Here is a 12,500-nt window from a genome sequence, read left to right on the forward strand (position 1 = left end):
CCATCCACAGCTCAACTTTGATTTTTATTAGTTTTTCCTTTTTTTTTAACAACAAAAGGAAAAGGAAGAAACAAATAAAACAGAGAACAATAATATGAGGAGAGGAGGGGAGGAGGAGAGGAGGGGAGGAGGAGAGGAAGAGAGGAAGAGGGGAGGAGGGAAAGAGAGGAGGAGAGGAGGAGGGGAGAGGAAGAGGAAGAGGGGAAGAGAGGAGGGGAGGAAGAGAGGAAGAGGGGAGGAGAGGAAGAGGGGAGGAGAGGAGGAGGGGAAGAGGGGAGGAGAGGAAGAGATGATGAGAGGAAGAGGGGAGGAGAGGAGGAGGGGAGGAGAGGAGGAGGGGAAGAGATGAGGAGAGGAAGAGAGGAGGAGAGGAAGAGAGGAGGAGAGGAAGAGGGGAGGAGAGGAAGAGGGGAGGAGAGGAGAGGAGGAGAGTAGGAGAGGAAGAGAGGAGGAGAGGAAGAGGGGAGGAGAGGAAGAGGGGAGGAGAGGAAGAGAGGAAAAGATGAGGAGAGGAAGAGATGAGGAGGGGAAGAGGGGAGGAGAGGAGGAGAGAAGAGATGGGGAGAGAGAAGGAGAGGAGGAGAGGAAAAGCTAGTCTGTAGAAATGAGTTCCTACCAAGCGGGGAGTTCCTATCCTCTGAAATGAGGCCAACCAGGAAGTAACTTAGAGCTGCATTCTTTCAAAAGGCCACCAGGGGGCGAGCGTCTCTATACAAGTCAATGGAGAATTCACCAACTTCTCACTTGATTTCTAACCTCAGTAAACGTTTTCAAAATGTGTTTATGGTCTCAATCGCTAGTTTAAAGCCTTCTTCAATGCAGTATGATGTTCATTTGGGACATTTTGGCCTCCCTGATTTTATATGTGACGATAAAGCAGGGTATGCATTAGGGGGCGTGGCTACGTCCTGATTGACAGGTTGATTGACCAATGTCCTCCTTTCCTCCCTCCCTTCCCTCCGGCCTTCCTTCCTTCCTCTCTCCTACCTTCCTTCTTTCCTCCATCCTTCCTTCCTTCCTTCTTTTCTTTCCTTCCTTTCTTCCTTCCTCCCTTCCCTCCTTTCCTTCCTTTCTCCCTTCCTCCCTCCTTTTCTTCCTTCTTTCCTTTCCTCCCTTTCTTCCTTCCTCCCTTCCCTCCTTTCCTTCCTTTCTCCCTGCCTCCCTCCTTTTCTTCCTTCTTTCCTTTCCTTTCCTCCCTCCCTTCCTTTCTCCCTCCTTCCTTCTTTCCTCCCTCCCTCCTACCTTCCTTCCCTCTCTCCTCCCTCCCTCCTACCTAACTTCTTTCCTCCTTTCCTTCCTTTCTTCCTTCCTCCCTCCTTTTCTTCCTTCTTTCCTTTCTTCCTTCCTCCCTCCTTCTTTCCTTTCTTCCTTCCTCCCTCTGTTTCTTCCTTCCTTCCTTCTTTCCTTGCCTCCCTCCTTTTCTTCCTTCCTTCCTTCCTTCCTTCCTCCCTTCCTCCTTTCCTTTCCTTTCCTCCCTTCCTTCCTCCCTCTCTTCCATCCTTCCTTGAGGGTTAATGTTCATGTATAAATCCAGCTGGTGTCTCTTCCTCTGTGTCAGACGGTGCAGCTCAAGTCTCAGACTCAGCAGTGTCCCGTCAGCGTCTGCACCCAGATGACCGGCATCGGCTGCTACGTCTCCTGTGACAACGACAAGCTGGTCGTCCCCGGCAACTACACCACCGCCGCCGAGTATCACGACAGGAGGCTGAGCGCTGTGGGTGAACTGTGACTGTGACGTTATACTGCACAGAGTGTTTTTATACAGTCATCATTAGAGCGACATCATCATCCTTAAAAAGTGGAATATTTTCTCCTGATTGTGACGCTGGAGGAATAAATATAATATATACAGCATGAAGTGTTACAGAAGGAAGGAGGAAGGAAGGGAAGGAAGGAGGGAAGGAGGGAGGAAGGAAGGAAGGTAGGAAGGAAAGGAGGGAGGAAGAAGGAAAGAAAGGAGGAAGGAAGGGAAGGAAGGAAAAAAAGGCTTCCCTTTCTTTCTTTTTTCCTTCCTTCTTTCCTTCCTGTCTTGTTTTCCTTCCTTCCTTCCTTCCTCCCTTTCTTCCATCTGTCCTTATTCCCTTTCTTTCTTTCTCTTTCTTTCTTTTTTCCTTCTTTCCTTCCTTCCATCTTTCCTTCCTGTCTTGTTTTCCTTCCTTCCTTCCCCCCTTTCTTCCATCTGTCCTTCTTTCCTTTCTTTCTCCTTCTTTCTTTTTTCCTTCTTTCCATCTTTCCTTTCTGTCTTGTTTTCTTTCCTTCCTCCCTTCCATCTGTCCTTCCTTCCTTCCCTCCTTCCTCCCTTTCTTCCATCTGTCCTTCTTCCCTTTCTTTTGTCCTTCCTTCATTCCTTCCAACTCTCCTTCTTCCCTTTCTTTCTTTCTTTCTTTTGTCCTTCCTTCGTTCCTTCCAACTTTCCTTCCTGTCTGTTTTCCTTCCTTCCATCTGTCCTTCCTTCCTTCCTTCCTCCCTTTCTTCCATCTGTCCTTCTTCCCTTTCTTTTTTTCTTTCTTTCTTTCTTCCATCTTTCCTTTCTGTCTTGTTTTCCTTCCTTCCTGCCTTCCTTCCTCCCTTCCATCTGTCCTTCCTTCCTCCCTTTCTTCGTGAATTATGTTGCACAGGTGTAACTAATATATAATATAATAAATAATACTCTGATATCGTTCATAAAATCAAATATCATCAATAAATATTTACTTTTACTACTTATATGCATCTTATTGGCTGCATGTTGTGCTTCCTGTCAGGTGATCTGCCTGCAGGCGTACGCCAGGCGCTGGCTGGCCAAGCAGGCGGTGCAGCATCTGAGGGAGGAGCGGGACCGACGGCTGGCCTGGCTGGAGCTGAAGGAGAGGAGGAGGAGGGAGGAGAAGGAGGAGCAGCTGAGAGACCGACGCCAGCGCTGGTTAAACCCACAGAGGAGAGAGGACTTCAACCTGCTGTACCACGCTCTGGAGAGTAGGTGGAGGGGGGGGGGGTGGAAGAGGAGAAGAGGAAGAGGAGAGGAAGAGTAGAGGAAGGGAGGAGGAGGAGGGGAGGAGGAGAGGATAAGGGAGGTCTTCAACCTGCTGTACCACGCTCTGGAGAGTAGGTGGAGGAGGAGGTGGGGGGGTTAGGAAGGGGAGGAGGAGGAGAGGAGGGGGAGAGGGGTGAGGGAGGACTTCAACCTGCTGTACCACGCTCTGGAGAGTAGGTGGAGGAGAGGAGGGGAGGAGGAAGGGAGATGGAAGAGGAGAAGCGGAGGGGAGGAGGAGGAGAAGAGGAAGAGGAGAGGAAGAGTAGAGGAGGAGGAAGAGGAGAGGGGGAGGAGGAAGAGGAGAGGGAGAGGAGGAGGAAGAGGGAGAGGAGGAGGAAGAGGGAGGAGATGAGGAGGAGGGAGGAGATGAGGAGGGAGGAGATGAGGGAAGGAGAGGAGAGGAGGAGGAAGAGGAGAGGAGAGGAGGAGGAGGAGGAGGAGGAGGTGCAGCTGTAAGGTGTAGATAAATGAAATGTTGTGTTTCAGAGTGGAGGCTGGAGGAGGAGCAGCGGATCAACTCCTCCCTACGAGGAGCAGAGAGGAAGGCGGCTCTCTGCTTGCTGTTGGAACAGGAGACGCAGCTCATCGCCGCCATCGGATGCCATCGCATCGCCGTCCACAACAACAACTACGACAAGAGTGTCCGGAGGTTCCTGGACAAGGTCTGAGCTCACTGTGATGTCACGGTGATGTCACTTCCTGTGCAGTCCAGACTCAATTCATCCATTTATTGATTACTCCAAGAACAAATATCAGTCTCCCACCAACCAAGGAGCCTTTGAAAAAGAGTCAAAGTCAAACAAGTAGAACAGAAATTGGTAAAAAAAAAAGCCCATCACAATATTTCTCATTAACATATTATTTTATTTTATCAGTCCAAATCCCAAAAATGTTCAACGACAGAAAAAAAACAGTATCTTTAATTGAATCATCATCAGCTGTAGTATTAGTTGCTATATATAGTATAACTCACCTGAAGACACTTATTATTTATGTTTATGTTTCTATTAGGGCTGTCAAACGATTAATTTTTTTAATCGAGATTAATCGCAGAGTTTCCATAGTTAATCGCGATTAATGGCGTTTTGAATTGCGTGTTTAAAATCCTGTTATTTTCCATTTGAAGGCAGTTTTAAGCCCATAATGTAAAGCATTTCTTACCAGAGTGTCTTAACTGGGAATCAATCATGGCTCTGCTGCGACTCCCACACTCCAAAATGGTCCTTTGGTGGAGCTGAGGCTGGCTTGGCTGCACCTGGGTGTTTAGCGTGGAGGTGCTAACTCAAACTCCACGTACTCCGGTGGTAGTTAAACTCCGTTTGACACAGGTTGCATTTTACTTTTGACTTGTCAACTGAAGCGTCTGGAAGTGTTTTAAAGTTAAACAAGCCGTTCAAAAGTCCAGTAGCTCTCTTACTTTCCATCAGCGCGGTAGGTTTACTGCAGGAGGCCACTTCAAAGCATAGCGCTACAGCTAGAGGAGCCGTCTACGGGGGAGTAGAAGGGACAAAAAGGCTTGCAACATTAAAATGAGATTAAAAAAACATTAACACGTTATGGATTGCATTAATCTAATCGCGATTAACGCGTTAACGCTGACAGCCCTAGTTTCTATGGATTGTACTGCTTTTTTGTTTTTGTGTTTTTATGGCGTGAACTTGGTTGTCGACTGCTGTTGCAAATCAAATTGCCCCTCGGAGAGAATAAAGACTTTCTAATCTAATCTAATGTAATCTACTAGCAGCAGTAGTATTGGTAGTACTAACAGTAGTACTAGTAGTACTAACAGTAGTATTGGTAGTACTAGTAGTAGTAACAGTGTGCTGGTGTGCTCCAGGCTGCAGCTCCTCATCGTTGGCGAGCAGCAGACGGCCGGATGATCGAGATGGACAGTCCTCACACGATCAGAGCCCGAGAGCTCCGAGACATTTATAACAACATCACCACGAACACAGCGAGCCACGAGCAGAGGCTGGAAATCCTGATGGCACTCAAACACACCGTCAAGGTAACACACACACACACACACACACACACACACACATACACACACTCAAACACACCGTCAAGGTAACACACACACACACACACATATATACACACACACACACACACTCAAACACACCGTCAAGGTAACACACACACACACACACACACACAAACACACATATACACACACATACACACACTCAAACACACATACACACACTCAAACACACCGTCAAGGTAACACACAAGCACACACACACACACACATGGACACACTCACACACACACACACACACACACATTCACACACCACATACATACATGCACACACACACACACACACATGGACACACTCACACACACACACTCACACACACACACACCACATACATACATGCACACACACACACACATATACACACACTCACGCACACACAGGCACACTCACACACTCTCACACACACACACTCTCTCACACACACACTCATACACACATTCACACACACACACATGCACACACCACATACATAAACATACATACACACACACTCACACACACTCACGCACACACACACACACACACACACACACGGAGATACACACACACACACACAGAGATACACACACGCACAGATACACATGCACACACACACATACATACACACACAGACACACACACACACACACATAGACACAGTGATACATACACACACACACACACTCAAACACACCATCAAGGTAACACACACACACACACATACACACACACACACACATTGATGATGCTGTCGTCTGTCTCCTGATTGGCCAGGAGCACGAGTGTCAGCTGACCCGGGACGTGGTGGACCTGATCGACCGGGAAGTGGACCTGCTGACCCGCGGCGTTAAAGCCTCCAGTCTGGAAGGGCTGAGGAAGAGGATCTCCACTCTCTTCCTCCAGTTCATCAAAATACCCGCGTTCAACCCCGAAGTGGCCAAACTGCTGAAGGTGAGCAGAGAGGGGTTGTCATGGAAACGCTTAGTTACTGTCACTTGACCTGCCTGCTGTCCTGATGCATCATGGGTAATGTAGGCACCAATGATGAGTGTAATATTCAATCAGTGGTGATTGTTTTGACTGTTCCTCTTTTCCTTCCTCCCTCCCTCCTTTCGTCCGTCCTTCCTCCCTTCCCTCCTACCTTCCTTCTTTCTTTCGTCCATCCTCCCTTCCCTCCTTTCCTTCCTTCCTTCCTTCCTTCCTTCCTCCCTCCTTTCCTTCCTTCCATCCTTCCTTCTTCCTCCCACCCTCCTTTCCTTCTTTCTTTCGTCCATCCTTCCTCCCTCCCTCCTTTCCTTCCTTCTTCCTCCCTTCCCTCCTTTCCTTTCTTCTTTCTTTCGTCCATCCTCCCTTCCGTCCTTTCCTTCCCCCCTCCCTCCTTTCCTTCCTTCCTTCCTTCCTTCCTTCCTCCCTCCTTTCCTTCCTTCCATTCTTCCTTCCATCCTTCCTTCTTCCTCCCACCCTCCTTTCCTTCCTTCTTCCTCCCACCCTCCTTTCCTTCCTTCTTCCTCCCTCCTTTCCTTCCTTCCTCCCTTCCATCCTTCCTCCCTTCTTAACGTTCTCCATGTTCTCTATAATCCATCCCAGGTTCCTCAGAATCCGTCCCATCTGAAGAACGACATGTTCCTCTGCCCGAGCTGCCATCGCTACCTCCGCTCCGCTGACTTCAGCACCTCGGCCAGCGCCCGTCTGAGCGGTCCGTGTCTGGACTGCAGCAGACTGGACAACATCGCCCGTTCCCGTAACGACTTCTCCTGCTACAAGAACATCCTGAAGAGGCTGAGAGCCGACGAGCAGCGCCTCAATCCGCACGCCAAGATCCCCTTCCTGCTGCAGGTGAGATCCACTTCCTGCTGCAGGTTAGATCCACTTCCTGCTGCAGGTGAGATCCCCTTCCTGCTGCAGGTTAGATCCACTTCCTGCTGCAGGTGAGATCCCCTTCCTGCTGCAGGTGAGATCCCCTTCCTGCTGCAGGTGAGATCCCCTTCCTGCTGCAGGTTAGATCCCACTTCCTGCTGCAGGTTAGATCCCACTTCCTGCTGCAGGTGAGATCCACTTCCTGCTGTAGGTTAGATCCTCTTCCTGCTGCAGGTGAGATCCTCTTCCTGCTGCAGGTTAGATCCCCTTCCTGCTACAGGTGAGATCCTCTTCCTGCTGCAGGTGAGATCCCCTTCCTGCTGCAGGTGAGATCCCCTTCCTGCTGCAGGTGAGATCCCCTTCCTGCTGCAGGTGAAATCCCCTTCCTGCTGCAGATGAGATCCACTTCCTGCTGCAGGTGAGATCCTCTTCCTGCTGCAGGTTAGATCCCCTTCCTGCTACAGGTGAGATCCTCTTCCTGCTGCAGGTGAGATCCCCTTCCTGCTGCAGGTGAGATCCCCTTCCTGCTGCAGGTGAAATCCCCTTCCTGCTGCAGATGAGATCCACTTCCTGCTGCAGGTGAGATCCTCTTCCTGCTGCAGGTGAGATCCTCTTCCTGCTGCAGGTTAGATCCACTTCCTGCTGCAGGTTAGATCCCCTTCCTGCTGCAGGTGAGATCCTCTTCCTGCTGCAGGTGAGATCCTCTTCCTGCTGCAGGTGAGATCCTCTTCCTGCTGCAGGTGAGATCCTCTTCCTGCTGCAGGTGAGATCCTCTTCCTGCTGCAGGTTAGATCCCCTTCCTGCTGCAGGTTAGATCCTCTTCCTGCTGCAGGTGAGATCCTCTTCCTGCTGCAGGTTAGATCCCCTTCCTGCTGCAGGTTAGATCCTCTTCCTGCTGCAGGTTAGATCCCCTTCCTGCTGCAGGTTAGATCCCCTTCCTGCTGCAGGTGAGATCTTCTTCCTGCTGCAGGTGAGATCTTCTTCCTGCTGCAGGTGAGATCCACTTCCTGCTGCAGGTGAGATCCACTTCCTGCTGCAGGTGAGATCTTCTTCCTGCTGCAGGTGAGATCCACTTCCTGCTGCAGGTGAGATCCACTTCCTGCTGCAGGTGAGATCCACTTCCTGCTGCAGGTGAGATCCTCTTCCTGCTGCAGGTGACTTCCTGCTGCAGGTGAGATCCCCTTCCTGCTGCAGGTGAGATCCACTTCCTGCTGCAGGTGAGATCCACTTCCTGCTGCAGGTGAGATCCACTTCCTGCTGCACGTTAGATCCACTTCCTGCTGCAGGTGAGATCCTCTTCCTGCTGCAGGTGACTTCCTGCTGCAGGTGAGATCCCCTTCCTGCTGCAGGTTAGATCCACTTCCTGCTGCAGGTGAGATCCACTTCCTGCTGCAGGTGAGATCCACTTCCTGCTGCAGGTGAGATCCCACTTCCTGCTGCAGGTTAGATCCACTTCCTGCTGCAGGTGAGATCCACTTCCTGCTGCAGGTGAGATCCACTTCCTGCTGCAGGTTAGATCCTCTTCCTGCTGCAGGTTAGATCCCCTTCCTGCTGCAGGTTAGATCCTCTTCCTGCTGCAGGTTAGATCCCCTTCCTGCTGCAGGTGAGATCCACTTCCTGCTGCAGGTGAGATCCACTTCCTGCTGCAGGTAATGAATACCTGCTTGTGTTTGTTCCCAGGTGGAGGATGTGCAGTACCTGGTGGAGGTGGTCTGGGCTTCCCGCTCAGCGCTTCACGCCGGCAGCGATCTGTACAACCTGGTGTTTGTCCGCTGGGAGCATCAGAGAGACTGGAGCCCCTGGAACTGCTTCCTGCTGTCCAAAGAGGAAACGCCGGCTCACGAGGAAGTGGAAGACGTCCGCAAGGTTTGTCCATGTCTAATGTTTACACACGACAGAGTTTTCCTCTCTGTTACGTTAAGAAGGACAGAGGAAAGAAGGAGGGATGGAGGAAGGGGGAGGGAGGGAGGGAGGAAAGATGGAAGGAAGGAAGGAGGAAGGAAAGGAAGGGGGAGGGAGGGAGGAATCGAGGAAGGAAGAAAGAAGGAAGGAAGAAAAGGAGGGAAGGAAGGAAAGAAGGAAGGAAGGAGGGAGGGTTAGGGTTAGGGTTAAAGAAGGGCAGAGGAAAGAAGGGAGGGGGAAAGGAAAGAAGGAGGGAGGAAGGAAGGAGGGAAGGAAAGAAAGAGAGAAGGAGAGAGGGAGGAAGGAAGGACGGAGGAAAGAAGGTAGGATGGAGGGAGGGAGAAAGGGAAAAAAGCAAGGTAGGAGGGAAGTAAAGAAGGAGAGAGGGAGGGGGATGGAGGAAGGAAAGAAGGAAGAATGAAACAGACGGGGTCAGTTTGACCCTGGAGGATGTTTCCACAGACAGATTTAAAGTTTCTGTGTTTTGTGTTCAGACGTACGAGGCGGCGTTCATCCGCAGGATCGAACACATGCACACGCTGGCTCGCCGCCACTTCAGCCAGATCCCCATCATGGCCGAGTACCTGGACTCTGCTGCCCTGGGCAACCAGCCCATCTCCAAGCCCATCGCCATGGCGACCAGCAGGCAGACCACCGACACGCCATCGGCCTCGGCTCGTTAGGAGAAACCCGTTTCCTCTCCTGCTACAAAATAAAAGTCCTGATACTGTCACTGCTTCGGATTCATTCATATTAATTTCAGTTAGTGGTGTTTTATTTTGAAAATATGACGTAGTGACAACAAGTTAGAATCTTTCAGCTAAAATTATATTTATTATTATTATAAAATCCATGTTGCAAATGTCTCAAGCTTATCAGTCGAGTCATAATTTAACCCTTCAATGAAAATAGAAATGTCATTTTCCAGCTTTTGGAGGCTTTAAATAATCTAATATCAGGATGAAAGACTTTTAATTGTTTGTAACCCTAAAAACTTCTTTTTAACATTCCTTCAGTTTCATTATCAGCATTTCTTTCTTTCTTTCTCAACCTGGGAAAGTTTCTCCCACTCATGAAACATCCAAACTTTATCTCCCACATTTTATCTGATCTTATATAAACTGATCTTTGAGTTTCCTGACACACATTTCTCTCTCTCTCTCTCACTCTCTCTCTCTCTGTCTCTCTCTCTCTCCACCTCTCTCTGTCTCTCTGTCTCTCCACCTCTCTCTCTCTCTCTCTCTCCACCTCTCTCTCTCTCTCTCTCTCTCTCTCTGCTGTTAATGAATCACTGGTTATCTCTCAGGTTTGATGTCTTAACTCAAGGAAACTCCATGAACTAGTAACCTCAGACACTCTGAGGAGGAGGAGGAGGAAGAGGAAGGGGGGAGTAAGAGGAGGAGGAGGGGGAGAGGAGCTGGAGGAGAAAGAGGAGAAGCTGGAGGAAGAGGAGCTGGAGGAGGAAGAGGAGGAAGAGCAGGAGGAGGAGGGGAGGAGAGGAAGAGGAGTAAGAGGAGGAGGAGAAGGAAGATGAGGAGGGGGAGAGGGAGGGGAGGAGGAGTAGGAGGCAGAGGAAGGGGGGGAGAGGAAGGGGAGGAGGAGGAGGAGGAGAAGTAAGAGGAAAAGGAAGAAGAGGAGGAGGAGTAAGAGAAGGGGAGGAGGAAGAGGAGGAGGAGGGGGAGAGGAGCTGGAGGAGGGGAGGAGAGGAAGAGGAGAAGGAAGAGGAAGGGGGGAAGAGGAGTAAGAGGAGGAGGAGGAGAAGGAAGAGAAGGAGAAGAGGAGGAGGAGGAAGATGGGGGAGAGGGAGGGGAGGAGGAGTAGGAGGCAGAGGAAGGGGGGAAGAGGAAGAGGAGGGGGGCGAGGAGGAGTAAGCTGGAGGAGGAAGATGAAGAGGAGGAGGAGCTGGAGAAAGGGGAGGGGGAGGAGGAGGAGTAAGAGGAGGAGGGGGAGGAGGAAGACTGACCTAAAGATAACCTTTAAAGTGTCCCAGTTTAACACCAGCAGAAGAAGAAGAAGAAGAAGTAGGAGAAGGAGAAGAAGAAGGAGAAGAAGAAGTAGGAGAAGGAGAAGAAGAAGAAGAAGAAGAAGTAGGAGAAGGAGAAGAAGAAGGAGAAGAAGAAGAAGAAGAAGAAGTAGGAGAAGGAGAAGAAGAAGGAGAAGAAGAAGAAGAAGAAGAAGTAGGAGAAGGAGAAGAAGAAGGAGAAGAAGAAGTAGGAGAAGGAGAAGAAGAAGAAGAAGAAGAAGTAGGAGAAGGAGAAGAAGAAGGAGAAGAAGAAGATGTTGTTATTGAAGAAGCTGAGCAGCCGTCTGTGGAACTACCGCAGCCTCGTCTTCATCTTCCTCACTCCTCTGCTGCTGCTTCCTCTTCCTCTGCTAATCGGGACGAAGGTGAGTCGACCGGAGCAAAGTTCAAAGTTCAAACTGCTGTTAACAGACAGAGAGAGATAAGCTGCAAGGAGTCACAGAGTTTAAACCAGGGGAGTCTAACTCATCTTCATTCAAGGGCCACATACACACCAATCTGATCTCATGTGGGCCAGATCATTAAAAAGATGGAAGGAAAGAAGGAATAAAGGAAGGAAATAAGAAGGGAATGAAGGAAAGACAGGCAAAAGGAAGGAGGGAAGAAAGGTAGGAAAGACATATGGAAGGAAAGAAGGAAGGAAGAAAGAGAGGAAGGACAGATGGAAGAAAGAAAGGATAAAAGGAAGGTAGGAAGGACAGATGGAAGAAACAAAGGAAGGAAGGAAGGAACAAAGAAAGGATAAAAGGAAGGTAGGAAGGACAGATGGAAGGAAGAAAGGAAGGAAGGAACAAAGAAAGGATAAAAGGAAGGTAGGAAGGACAGATGGAAGAAAGAAAGGAAGGAAGGAAGGAACAAAGAAAGGATAAAAGGAAGGTAGGAAGGACAGATGGAAGGAAGGAAGGAACAAAGAAAGGATAAAAGGAAGGTAGGAAGGACAGATGGAAGGAAGAAAGGAAGGAAGGAACAAAGAAAGGATAAAGGAAGGTAGGAAGGAAAAGAACACAGGAAGGAAAGTGGGCCGCATTGCACCCCTCGGCGGGCCGGATCTGGCCCACGGGCCGCATGTTTGACACCCCTGGTTTAAAGGAATCAACGATGAACTGATCTACTAATGCAAAGTAGTGTGTGTGTATCTAAAGTTTGATTTATCTTCTTCATCTATTAAAACAGTTTAATGAGTTCACTCAGTCATTATAAAGTCTCTGATCAGCTTCTATTGAGCTTCATCACTGTGAGTTACTATAGTTATTATAGTTACTATGGTAACAGTGTGAGTTACTATAGTTATTATAGTTACTATGGTAACAGTGTGAGTTAGTCATATCAGTGATATCTGACACATTTACAGTCTGTTTAGCATCAGATTCCCTCTTAGTGTTTCCTGTTGAGCTGTGGTGGAAGTATAGTAACAAAAAGACTTTGCTACTAAAAACTTTAAAGCTTTAAAGTTTTTTAACCCTCCTGTTGTCCTTGAGTCGAGGGAAGAAAGGAAGGAGGAAAGAAGGAAGGAAGGAAGGAAAAAAGGAAGGAGGAGGGGAGAAAGGAAAAGAGGTAGGGGCGGAAAGAAGGACAGAGGAAAGAAAGAAGGGGGGTAAGGGAAGAAGGAAGGGAAGAAGGAGGGAGGGAGGAAAGAAGGACAGGAAAGAAAGGAGGGGGTAAGGAAGGGAGGAGGAAGG

At 49.2% G+C, this 12,500-nt stretch overlaps 1 protein-coding gene across 1 annotated transcript in view; it reads left to right on the top strand.

Moving 5' to 3' along the window:
• Positions 1-9,481, top strand: part of iqub (IQ motif and ubiquitin domain containing) — a 38,946-nt gene extending 29,465 nt beyond the window's left edge. The window contains exons 5-12 of the mRNA XM_053319372.1: positions 1,559-1,714; positions 2,745-2,955; positions 3,500-3,675; positions 4,851-5,021; positions 5,814-5,990; positions 6,627-6,875; positions 8,577-8,762; positions 9,293-9,481. Coding sequence (XP_053175347.1) covers positions 1,559-1,714; positions 2,745-2,955; positions 3,500-3,675; positions 4,851-5,021; positions 5,814-5,990; positions 6,627-6,875; positions 8,577-8,762; positions 9,293-9,481 — 1,515 coding nt within the window. The remainder of the gene's footprint in view (positions 1-1,558; positions 1,715-2,744; positions 2,956-3,499; positions 3,676-4,850; positions 5,022-5,813; positions 5,991-6,626; positions 6,876-8,576; positions 8,763-9,292) is intronic.
• The last annotated feature ends 3,019 nt before the right edge of the window (positions 9,482-12,500 follow it).

Source organism: Scomber japonicus, chromosome 5 (genome assembly GCF_027409825.1).
Source record: "Scomber japonicus isolate fScoJap1 chromosome 5, fScoJap1.pri, whole genome shotgun sequence".
NCBI lineage: Eukaryota > Metazoa > Chordata > Actinopteri > Scombriformes > Scombridae > Scomber > Scomber japonicus.